At 38.5% G+C, this 12,363-nt stretch overlaps 1 protein-coding gene across 27 annotated transcripts in view; it reads left to right on the top strand.

Annotated features, from left to right (window-relative positions):
• The window catches only part of LOC121642759 (protocadherin alpha-2-like), a 204,261-nt gene that overhangs the window by 130,058 nt on the left and 61,840 nt on the right, over positions 1-12,363 (top strand). The window contains exon 1 of one of the 27 annotated variants that reach the window (XM_041989668.1): positions 464-2,873. The exons of 24 other annotated variants lie outside the window; for them this stretch is intronic. In XM_041989668.1, the coding sequence (XP_041845602.1) occupies positions 498-2,873 (2,376 nt within the window). In that variant the 5' untranslated portion in view covers positions 464-497. Of the gene's footprint in view, positions 1-463; positions 2,874-3,779; positions 6,277-6,969; positions 9,454-12,363 lie in introns of those variants that run through there. 2 more of the 27 variants (XM_041989666.1, XM_041989664.1) reach the window with 2 other exon arrangements.

Raw genomic sequence — 12,363 nt, 5'->3', positions numbered from 1 at the left:
TCTATAAATCTCTAATATATTTAGAACCAGTGTTCAGTGCAGCAAAATATAAATACTTGTTTTATGTGGGATGAATATTAATGCAAAGATATTTCCTTCATTTCTGACCTTGCAGCTTTAAATCTTCATCTCTTTTCTTATTTTATTCATTTTTTGTGTGTTTTTTTTTATATAAATAATATTAATAATGAACAGTGTACTATTTTAGACTGTCTTTATTGGTGATGGGGCATGTATTACTGACACATGTCCACGTGAGGACACTGCAGACCAATGCATGGATGTTATGAGTGGCAGCTGGGGGCTCCTCCCAGATTCGGCGGAGTATGCGTCTTTCCTTTGTAACAAAGGGAGGTTGTGCGACAAAGAAGGGATGCCTGTTTGGTCGAGACTGCATCTGTTTTAGCGATAATTTTTGTGTTAACCGTCATCGCATCATGCCCTGACATTTTTTTATTTTATTGCTCATCCGTACCTTTTTTTATTTGTCTGCAATAATGCTTTTGACTGATAGAACGAGCTCTGCGTGGATATATTTTTTCTTTTTACTGCTGGATTGTTGTCGGGAAACCGTCTCTGAGCAGCTTACTTATTCTGTTGCAGAGGAAGTAAATGTTGGGACTGTTGTTGGAAATATCGCAAAAGATCTGAACATCAATGTCCAGGATTTGGAGCCTCGCATGTTTCAGATCGTTGCTGGATCAAAGAAAAAATATTTCGAGGTAAATGTAAAGACTGGTGTCATCTACGTCAATGAGAGAATAGACAGAGAGCAGCTCTGTGGTGACGAACCTAAATGCTCCCTTAATGTAGAAGCAGTTATAAATAACCCTTTAAAACTATATCATATTGAAATAATTATCTTGGATGTGAACGACAACTCCCCGTCATTTCTCAGTAAATCCCAGACAATCAACATTACAGAAAGCACAGCAGCGGGAACAAAATTTTTACTCAAACGAGCTCGTGATTCTGACGTAGGAAAAAATTCAGTAAATATCTACAAGCTTAGTCAAAATGAACACTTCTCTCTGGCTACACACAAAGGAGAGAGCGTAACTGCCGAACTGGTACTTCAGAAAGTTTTAGACAGAGAAAAACAGCCTTCCATACGAATGACACTGACTGCCATTGATGGAGGTACACCACCTAAATCAGGAAGCATGGCAATTATAGTGAATGTGTTAGATATTAACGATAATCCCCCGGTTTTTAGTCGAACATTGTATAAAGCCAGTGTGTATGAGAATGCTAATATTGGAACATCAATAATAACCTTAAATGCAACAGATCTAGATGCAGGTCAAAACGGACAAGTATCATATTCATTTATTGAAATAGACCAGGGACGAGATGAACTGTTTGCCATAGATGAAAAAGCAGGCACTGTAACAAATACAAAGAATCTCGACTTTGAAGAGAAAAATGCTTTTGAGATTCGAGTACAAGCAAGTGATGGAGCTTCCTCACCCATGATTTCACATGCCAAATTATTGATTGAAGTTTTAGACGTCAATGACAATGCTCCTGAAATTGCAGTTACATCACTGTTAAGCAGTGTGAAAGAGGATGCATCAGTTGGCACAGCCATTGCTCTCGTTTCAGTGTTTGATAAAGATGGGGGCAAAAATGGGATGGTGAGCTGTAAAATTATTAATGATGTTCCATTTAAATTAGAACCCAATTATAAAAATTATTATTCGTTGGTTGTAGGTAGTCCTCTTGACCGAGAAAGTGCACCTGAATATAATCTAAGCATTACAGCTACTGATGAGGGCTCCCCATCTCTCTCCAGCACCAAGATCATTCATGTAGATGTCTCTGATGTAAATGATAATAAACCTCAATTCACAGAAGGCACAATCAATATATTTATGAAAGAAAACAGTCCAATAGGAGTCACTATGAAAACAGTGTCAGCAGATGATGCAGACATCGACAGAAATGGACAAGTAAGATATTCGTTCTTACAGAGCAACAATCACATGCTACCAGCGTCTTCACTAGTAAACATAAATTCAGAGACTGGAGAAATAGTCAGTTTGCAGGCGTTTAATTACGAAGAGTTAAAAACTTTCCAGTTTAAAGTTCAGGCCACAGACTCTGGTGTTCCTCCGATGAACAGTAACGTCACTATAAATGTTTTTATTCTGGATGAAAATGACAACAGTCCTACAATTCTAGCGCCATATTCTGAACATGGTTCTGTTAACAGCGAGACTATCCCATATTCTGCTGAAGCGGGATATTTTGTGGCAAAGATCAGGGCTGTGGACGCAGACTCTGGATACAATGCACTACTTTCATATCATCTGTCTGAGCCCAAAGGAAACAACCTGTTCAGGATCGGAACCAGCACTGGAGAAATCAGGACTAAAAGAAGAATGAGTGACAATGACCTGAAAACTCACCCATTGGTGGTGCTGGTTTCAGATAACGGAGAACCTTCTCTCACAACTACTGTGTCTGTTGATGTGGTGGTGGTTGAAAGCACAGCTGGAATCCAGACTCAGTTCACACATGTTCCTATAAAGGAGGACAGCTTCTCTGATTTGAACCTGTATCTGCTGATCGCTATTATATCGGTGTCAGCGATCTTTCTGCTGAGTCTCATCAGTTTAATAGCTGTCAGATGCCACAGAACAGATTCCAGTTTCGGCAGGTACAGCGCTCCAATAATCAACACCCACCCTGATGGAAGCTGGTCTTACTCTAAAGCTACTCAGCAGTATGACGTGTGTTTTAGCTCAGACACACTGAAAAGTGACGTAGTGGTTTTCCCCGCACCGTTTCCACCTGTAGATGCAGAACTGATCAGTATAAATGGAGGAGACACATTTACCCGAACCCAGACTTTACCCAACAAAGAAACGGTAAGATAAAATTCATTCGATCTTTCAGTTACCATCTGAACTATTTCTAATAGATATATATATGTGCTTGCACTGTACAATGCATTTTCAAGTGCTTAATGTATTTCTAGTCAACCATGTTTTATTGTCGACATGTCATTTGTCAATGGTGCAAAGAAAAGAAACCTACAATAAACGCATAAAAATGGACAGTCTTATAAAGTTTCAAAATGTAACTTTTACCACTTTTTTCCTCTAGTTATTCCTTGTTTTTATATACTTAAAAAGGGAAGTAAGCCTGTTTAACAAACGTGTATCTTGTATCATGATCTATACTCACGAAAAAAATATTTTTGTGGTTCATAAAACTTTCGAATTAAATTCACAAAAGTATAAACACTGTTAGACTTTTTCTGTAGGTAAAAGTCACACAGAGGCGTACTTGTACGTGTAATACATATATGAAATATACAAATCTTTTAATTGTTTTGTAATTGTTTTCACGCTCATAAACAAAACAATTAAGTTGGAACTTACTTAACAATAAAAGAAAAAAAAAACAATATATGCATTAATCCCGCATTAATAGCGGTTATCTCAAACATGTCTTATATCCTCAGCCTATGCACAATGTAATATTAAGTCTCTGTCCATGGTTTTTAAATTTACGACTAATTAACTCACAGTGGTGAATTGCCGTGCCCATCAACAAACATTGGTAAAAAGTGGTTCTCTCTGTCGATTGTTCGTTCTATGTATTTGACACCAGAGAAAATATTGTTTGACTTAGTTTACTTTGTTATGAAGTAACGTCAAATGTCCACGAGGTGACAGTCTAGACCGTAACACTGCCAGCATGTGGTTGATGCATGGCCCCTCCCACGTTAACAGCATTACCGTTTTTGTCCAGGCTTTGTTATACTGAGACGCAGTGTGATGTGAAATGGGAATATAAAACACCGATATTTGAAGAGGCCTACTATTACTCCAAATAATCAAAATTTTACAAGTCCAAATAAGGATCGATGTTTTGTCGTTGTATGGAATTATGGATCTGCTGGAAAGAAAAACCTCTGCAGCTATATATCTGATGCTTGTCGTCTTGGAGTATATCTGTGGAGCAGTATACGGGCAGCTCTCCTACTCCGTGCCAGAGGAGGTAAACCTGGGAACTTCTGTTGGCAATATCGCGAAGGACCTGAGCCTTAACGTCCAGGATTTGGAATCACGTATGTTTCAGATTGTATCTGGATCAAAGAGAAAGTATTTCGATGTAAATTTGAAGTCAGGTTTTCTCTACGTCAGTGAAAGAGTAGACAGAGAAGAGCTTTGTGCGAAAGTTCAAAAATGCACAGTAAATGTGGAGGCTGTGATTTATAACCCTTTGAAGCTTTATCGTATTGAAGTTAATATTCTCGACGTTAATGATAACCCTCCGTTTTTTAGTGCTAAATCACAAACTATCGACATAGCAGAGAGCGTACTGCCAGGAGCTACCTTCCCTCTGCTGTCAGCATATGATGCCGATGTGGGGAAAAATGGTATTAACACATACAAGCTCAGTCCGAATGAGTATTTTTCTTTAACGGTGAACAAAGGCGACAGTGCGTCAGCAGAGTTAGTTCTTCAAAAAGCGTTAGACCGAGAAAAGCAGGCTTCAGTTAAACTCACGCTTACCGCTATAGATGGAGGGACACCAGTGAAATCAGGCACGTCTGAGATCACAGTTAATGTCTTGGATAACAATGACAACATTCCGACCTTTACAAAAACACTGTACAAAACAAGCATTTTAGAAAATGCACCAACTGGTACAACAGTGGTAAGAGTGACTGCAACTGACGCTGACGAGGGAATAAACAAAGATATTGTTTATTTATTCAATTCAAAAGATCAGGACCAAGTATTAGAAATCTTTGAAATTGATTCTGGATCAGGAACAATAACAGTTAAAGGAACAATTGATTTTGAAAAAAATCATGCTTTTGAAATTCGTGTGCAGGCTACGGATAAAGGCCAGCCTCCATTAACGGCACAATGTAAAGTACTGGTTGAGGTGGTGGATCTAAATGATAATGTGCCTCATATCACTGTGACGTCACTTCTCAATACTGTAAAAGAGGACGCTGAAATTGGTACTGCAGTTGCACTTGTTTCTGTCCTTGACAAAGATGGGGGGAAAAATGGTGAAGTTAAATGCGAGGTGCTAAATTCAGTGCCCTTTAAGTTAGAGACAAATTATAACAATTATTATTCTTTGGTTACAGCTAGTGCTCTCGATAGAGAACTAATTTCTCATTATAACATTACGATCAAAGCTACAGATGAAGGCAGTCCTCCTCTTACTAATATAAGCAAACTTATCATTCAGGTGTCAGATGTCAATGACAATTCACCTGTGTTTTCTGATGAAGTAACTAATATCTATGTGAAGGAAAACAGTCCAGTAGGATCAGTTGTTAAAGCAGTGACAGCAACTGATGCTGACGCTGGTAAAAATGGTCACGTAACCTATTCGTTAATCAGTAGAAATACCTTGGCGGCTCTGTCTACGATGTTTAACATAAACTCTGACACGGGAGAAATAATGACACTTCAAAATTTTAACTACGAGGAATTAAAAACTTTTCAGTTTACAGTCCAAGCCACTGACTCCGGTGTTCCTCCGCTTAGCAGTAATGTGACAGTGAACGTCTTTATCCTGGATGAGAATGATAACAGTCCCACGATTCTAACGCCTTATTCTGAGCATGGCTCTGTTAACAGTGAGAACATTCCTTATTCTGCTGAAGCGGGATATTTTGTGGCAAAGATCAGGGCTGTGGACGCAGACTCTGGATACAATGCACTTCTTTCTTATCACCTGTCTGAGCCCAAAGGAATCAACCTGTTCAAGATCGGAACCAGCACCGGGGAAATCAGGACTAAGAGAAGGATGAGTGACAATGACTTGAAAACTCATCCCTTGGTGGTGCTGGTGTCAGATAACGGAGAACCTTCTCTGTCAGCTACCGTGTCTATTGATGTGGTGGTGGTTGAAAGCACAGCTGACATCCAGACCCAGTTCAGACATGTTCCTATAAACGAGGACAACTTCTCTGATTTAAACCTGTATTTACTGATCGCCATTGTGTCGGTGTCAGTTATCTTTCTGCTGAGTCTCATCAGTTTGATAGCTGTCAGATGTCACAGGACAGACGGCAATTTCAGCAGGTACGGTGCTCCAATGATCACCACCCACCCTGACGGAAGCTGGTCTTACTCTAAGGCTACCCAGCAGTACGACGTGTGTTTCAGCTCAGATACCCTGAAGAGCGATGTAGTGGTTTTTCCTGCACCGTTCCCACCTGTAGATGCAGAATTGATCAGTATCAATGGAGGAGACACTTTTACCCGAACTCAGACTTTACCCAACAATGAAAAGGTAAGGCTGCAGTACGTCTCATGATGGTATCTCACATATGCTGATAAATATAACAGATTACTGTGGATTTAAGTATTAGTAACTGTTGTACTTTGTTTGCTTTGCCTTGTAATTTTCTCTACCTGAGATTTGTAAAGTGTATGTGGCTGTACTTTGTGCAGAACGCTAAGTTTGAGATGTGTTATAGCTACAACATTTCGCCACAGACCACGAAAAACGTCCCTTTCCGTTTGGTTAAGCTATTCTTTGTTGTGAAAAATAATTGAATTTGTAATATATAGTTTTTCATAATTAATAATTATTATTTAATTCCACAAACTACATTTTCAGTTATATTAAATGTCCTACTTGATGTTCAGTTTGTTTTTATAACACACACACACACACACACACACACACACACACACACACACACACACACACACACACACACACACACACACACATTTATTTATTTATTTATTTATTTATTTATTTATTTATTTATTTATTTATTGTGACAAGTATGTCAGTATTGCAATCTATTTGGTTGCAAACGTTTAGAGGATGGATATTTGAAGTCTGCAGTTTCCCCAAAATCACCACACAGCGACACTATAGACCGTGACACTGAAAAGTCGAGGCTCCTCCCAGAGTAGAAACGAAATTATTATGTCTTTTAACACAAAGAGAATGTGAGAGACGGCGCAGCAATATGCGGTACAAGACAATAGTTTCGCCTTGAATTTTGGCAATTCTCATCAGTCTATGGCCAAGACAAAGCAGTGGATCTATGCTTAGACTCTTTTCAGCTGAATTATGTCTTTATCGAATTGCTGGAGGCTTTTTGTCACAGGATTTTTGCTCTTGCTGTTGGGTTGTTGCTTGGAATCGGTGTCGGCGCAGCTCTCTTATTCTGTATCGGAGGAGGTAAAGCCAGGGACTAATGTAGGTAATGTTGCCAAGGATCTAAACCTTAATGTTCAAGATTTGGAGTCCAGATTGTTTAAGATCGTCGGATCTAATAACAAATACTTCGAAGTTAATCTAAAAACCGGATTTCTGTATGTCGGTGAGAGGCTAGACCGAGAGGAGCTTTGTGCTGATGAACCAAAATGTACTGTTAGCTTAGAGGCTGTAATAAACAATCCATTAAAGCTATACCGCGTGGAGATAGAAATTAGAGATGTGAACGACCATTCTCCATCATTTGATACAAAATCACAAATACTAGAAGTTTCAGAAAGCACTTTGCCTGGATCTAGGTTTGCTTTATCGGAGGCAAGCGATGCTGATGTAGGTAAAAATGGCGTTAGTACCTATAAGCTTAGCCCAAATGAATATTTCAGTCTTGTGACACATAAACGAGGGGACAGTGTATCTCCAGAGTTAGTACTGCAGAAAGCGCTTGACCGTGAGAAAAAGGCACATATAGAACTCTTGTTAACAGCAGTAGATGGCGGAACTCCGCCTAATACAGGTACGTCTGAGATTGAAATAAATGTCCTTGATTCAAACGATAACGCACCAGTCTTCAGCAGCAGCCTTTATAAGATTAAAACGCTGGAAAATGTCCCGGTTGGAACGAAAGTTTTCACCTTAAATGCGACAGATGCTGATGAAGGAACAAACAGTGAGATTGTGTATTCTTTTCGGAGTAAAGATCAGGACCACATTCTAAATATTTTTAAACTTGACGCTGAAACGGGAATAATTTCCATAAAAGGCAAAATCGACTACGAGGAGAGAAAAGCTTTTGAGATCCGAGCTGAGGCAAGAGACAAGGGGCAGCCCCCTATGTCTGTGCATAGCAAAGTGCTGGTCGAAATAATAGATGTGAACGACAATGCTCCTGAAATCACAGTGACAAAACTTGTCAATACAGTGAAGGAGGACACTGTTGTCGGTACTGCTGTTGCCCTTGTCTCTCTTCTAGATAAAGACAGTGGTAAAAATGGGGAGGTGAAATGTGAGATCTTAAATACAGTACCATTTAAACTGGAAACGAATTACAAAAACTATTACTCTTTAGTTGTGGACGGACTTCTAGACAGAGAGGTTACGCCTCAGTACAATGTTACGATTTCAGCTGTCGATGAAGGGAGTCCAGCTCTTTCAAGCACCAGTGTTATTACTGTTTACATTTCTGATGTAAATGACAATGCACCGTATTTTTCAGAATCTGTTGTAAACGTTTATGTGAAAGAAAACAGTAAAGTGGGGACAGTAATTAAAAGAATTACTGCAGTCGATAATGACCTAAGCAACAACGGTCATGTCAGCTATTCACTTTTAGACTCAGATAGTAAATCACTGCCCCTCCCTACAATGATAAACATCAACTCGGAAACTGGAGATATAGTCAGTCTGCAGTCTTTTAACTATGAGGAGTTAAAAACGTTCCAGTTTAGAGTTCAAGCCACAGACTCTGGTGTTCCTCCGCTTAGCAGTAACGTGACAGTGGACGTCTTTATTCTGGATGAGAATGACAACAGTCCCACAATTCTGGCGCCGTATTCTGAGCACAGCTCCGTTAACAGTGAGAGCATCCCATATTCTGCTGAAGCGGGATATTTTGTGGCAAAGATCAGGGCTGTGGACGCTGACTCTGGATACAATGCGCTGCTTTCTTATCATCTGTCTGAGCCTAAAGGAAACAACCTGTTCAGGATCGGAACCAGCACTGGGGATATCAGGACTAAGAGGAGAATAAGTGACAATGACCTGAAAACTCACCCATTGGTGGTGCTGGTTTCAGATAACGGAGAACCTTCTCTGTCAGCTACTGTGTCTATTGATGTGGTGGTGGTTGAAAGCACAACTGACATCCAGACTCAGTTCAGACATGTTCCTATAAAGGAGGACAGCTTCTCCGATTTGAACCTGTATTTACTCATCGCCATTGTCTCAGTGTCAGTCATCTTTCTGCTGAGTCTCATTAGTTTATTGGCTGTTAGATGCCATAGAACAGACAGCAGTTTCAGCAGGTACAGCGCTCCAATGATCACCACCCATCCTGACGGGAGCTGGTCTTACTCTAAAGCTACCCAGCAGTATGACGTGTGTTTCAGCTCAGACACACTGAAGAGTGACGTAGTGGTTTTCCCCGCACCGTTTCCACCTGTAGATGCAGAACTGATCAGTATAAATGGAGATGACACTTTTACAAGAACTCAGACGCTACCTAATAAAGAAAAGGTAAGCCTTACTGATTTTTTCATCTTAATGTAAAATAGAGTTTGTGCATCCTGATATGCACTCGAATGTTCAAAATATAAAATCGACGATGTGCCTAATTCCTCATATGTTAAGATTGCTCTAACTACTGACTTGTCATTGTCAATGATTTTGTAAACATTAAACGAATAATGTACAAGATTATTAAGTTGACTAATTTCAGAAGGATATTAAACGTATTCCCACTTCTTTTAATGTCACGTGAGGTTGCCTTGTTCTGAGTAGTGCTTTGTTGATAAAGGTAGAAGACAGATAGTGGTCAGTTTCCGAAAAATATAAATCAGTAGAACTGAGATCACTGGTCTCGATTTTAATCGCTGTCCATTGTCCTGAAAAAGTCTTTTCTCTGTCTTCTCGGGTGGTATTAGTGCTGCTTGATATGTGAATTGCAAACTTTCAAAGTCCTCGTTTGAGTTTTCATTCACTCACTCACTCACTCACTCACTCACTCACTCACTCACTCACTCACTCACTCACTCACTCACTCACTCAGTAAATAAATAAATAAATCCTTGGCTGAACTCAATTTATTTGAGGGCAGTTTTTGCATCGAATAATTCTATGTCGAGTGATCTCAAACATTACACATTCATGCAATTTAACTTAATAATTTAAAAAGCAATTCATTACATATATTAAATGTAAATTAAGTTAATTTAACTCAAAATAACGCAATTCGATGGAACAAAATTACTGACCTTGCTTTACAGTAATTCTTGTTAAACCAATGCAAATAAATTCATTTAACTGGAGACCAATTTATTTTAGTAATGACATTAAATTCATGTTTGTTAGATTAACTCAATTTTATTTAGAAAAACAGTATCTTAATATAACATATCTACTTACATCAAGGGTTCCCTCCAGGGTTTTTTTTTGTTTGTTTTTTTTTTACTGTGGGGAAGGACTTCTCGTTAAATATAAAATAAGCGGGTAAATTGTTAATTGCACATGTACATGTACAAGTACAAATGCTGACAGAAATTGGCGTTGTTTACAAATTCACAAAATTAGCAAAATAAAAAAAAATGAAAGTCTTTCAAAGACTGGCCATATTGAAAAAAACAACAAAAAGACAAGGATAATTAAAGTCTTTAAAATTTAAGTTGCACCAACAAGAAAACTTTGCCAATCTAAAACAGTTTGGGCAGGTATGCAAAACACAGTTTAGGTGGGACTTTCAGTCTCAATGAGATGACTGTTACAAGTGCTTGGACTGAAAAGTGAAGACGTATCTGAGAAATCAACCCATGTTTCCATGGGAGAACACGTATCCAAACCCACTGAAATCCACTATTGAAGTCAATCCATCTCATAGAACTTCAGTGTTTTTTAATTAAGTAAAGCATCCAAGAAGTCACTGTTGTTAACTTGTGAAATGTTTATCACAGGCAGAATGTTGAAAATAGAACAAATCAAATAAATGTTTATCCATGTCTGAGGTCTTTGTGGGGATGAATGGAAGACTTTTCTCCATTCTCAGGTATTTATTTCCTTGAGCAGAAGGGCCTCAGCAAACAGCTTGAGCTTCAGCTGCTGCTTCTTTGCATTAAGCTTGTGTCCCTATATTCACTAAGATATTCCCACACAACTTGGAGGTGTACTTGCATGATGGATGCCATGATGATTCTGAGGGTGTTCTGAACTTTAAGAGCTGGGATGTGCTGTGGATGCAAGTATACACCTCAAATATCCACTGCATCTGTGTATATACTTGCTGCAAATGATGGAAGCACGGCACAGCCATAACTCTACTGGAGGTCACAGCTAGGGGCAGCACACAGTACTTGGACTCTGAAATAGTGTAAAGGTCAATCTACTGGTCACATTGTATTTTCAGGGCATCAACCCTCAAAACACTTCAAATTTGTTACCAACTTTTAAAGCACAAATGTTTATCACTGTGCAACAGGTAGAAAAAAAATCTTACAGATGCTGATAGTTGAGGTCTGAGAGACAGTCTTCAAAACTATCCGCCACTGTGTTTACTTCTGATCTGTCATGTTTACATTCTTGTTTGTATGAGCAACACTAGTGTTTAAGTCAATACTGCAACTCGCGCACACTTCCCATTACCTTATGTCAACGCGAGCAACCTACTTGCCAAACAATACTAGGAATGCATGGCAGCCATGGTGCATTCGTGGAAGCATCATGTACAGTATATCCCAGCCCTAACACCTTCATTAAAAACACCCATATCCTCCATCTTCTGATTCCCATCTCTTAAGATAATACCCATGACTGCGGCTGCAATGCACCATAAGATGTCATCCTCAGTGGAAGAGGTCTAGAAAACAATAAACAATACTTATATCAAGAAACACAATTATAAATTAGCATTTTGATGATGTAATAGTGGCCATGAGACAAGTTTTACAGCATCATTAAAGCATCACATCTGATTACATGATCATTTGGTATTGGTTGACCTGAAGGGGTTGGGTCTTATGCTGTTTGAAGCAGGGAGATAAAGTGTAATATATTTACCAGATATTCCTTAAAGAAACAGTCTTGAACTTCTGGAGCACACATCCATGACTACTTACTATTATTATTATTATTATTATTATTATTATTATTATTATTATTATTATTATTATTATTATTATTATTATTATTATTATTATTATTATTATATCAATGTTAAAGTGCTAAATCTATGTTAAATAAATCCAAATGCCTCAACCTTTAAGAGGAAAGGTAAAACAAATACATTTAGAGAACTTAATAAATGAAAAGAAACATTTATAAAATAGCCTTTTTGTTCAACACAAAAAGGATTAAATATCCATTGAGCATAAATTACTTAAAATCACCATAATTATTATTATAATTATCAGACTGGCTGTTTCTGTGCTAACTCGACAT

The sequence above is a fragment of the Melanotaenia boesemani genome, chromosome 7 (genome assembly GCF_017639745.1).
Source record: "Melanotaenia boesemani isolate fMelBoe1 chromosome 7, fMelBoe1.pri, whole genome shotgun sequence".
In the NCBI taxonomy this organism is placed as follows: Eukaryota; Metazoa; Chordata; class Actinopteri; order Atheriniformes; family Melanotaeniidae; genus Melanotaenia; species Melanotaenia boesemani.
This window is presented reverse-complemented; position numbering and strand designations above follow the sequence as displayed.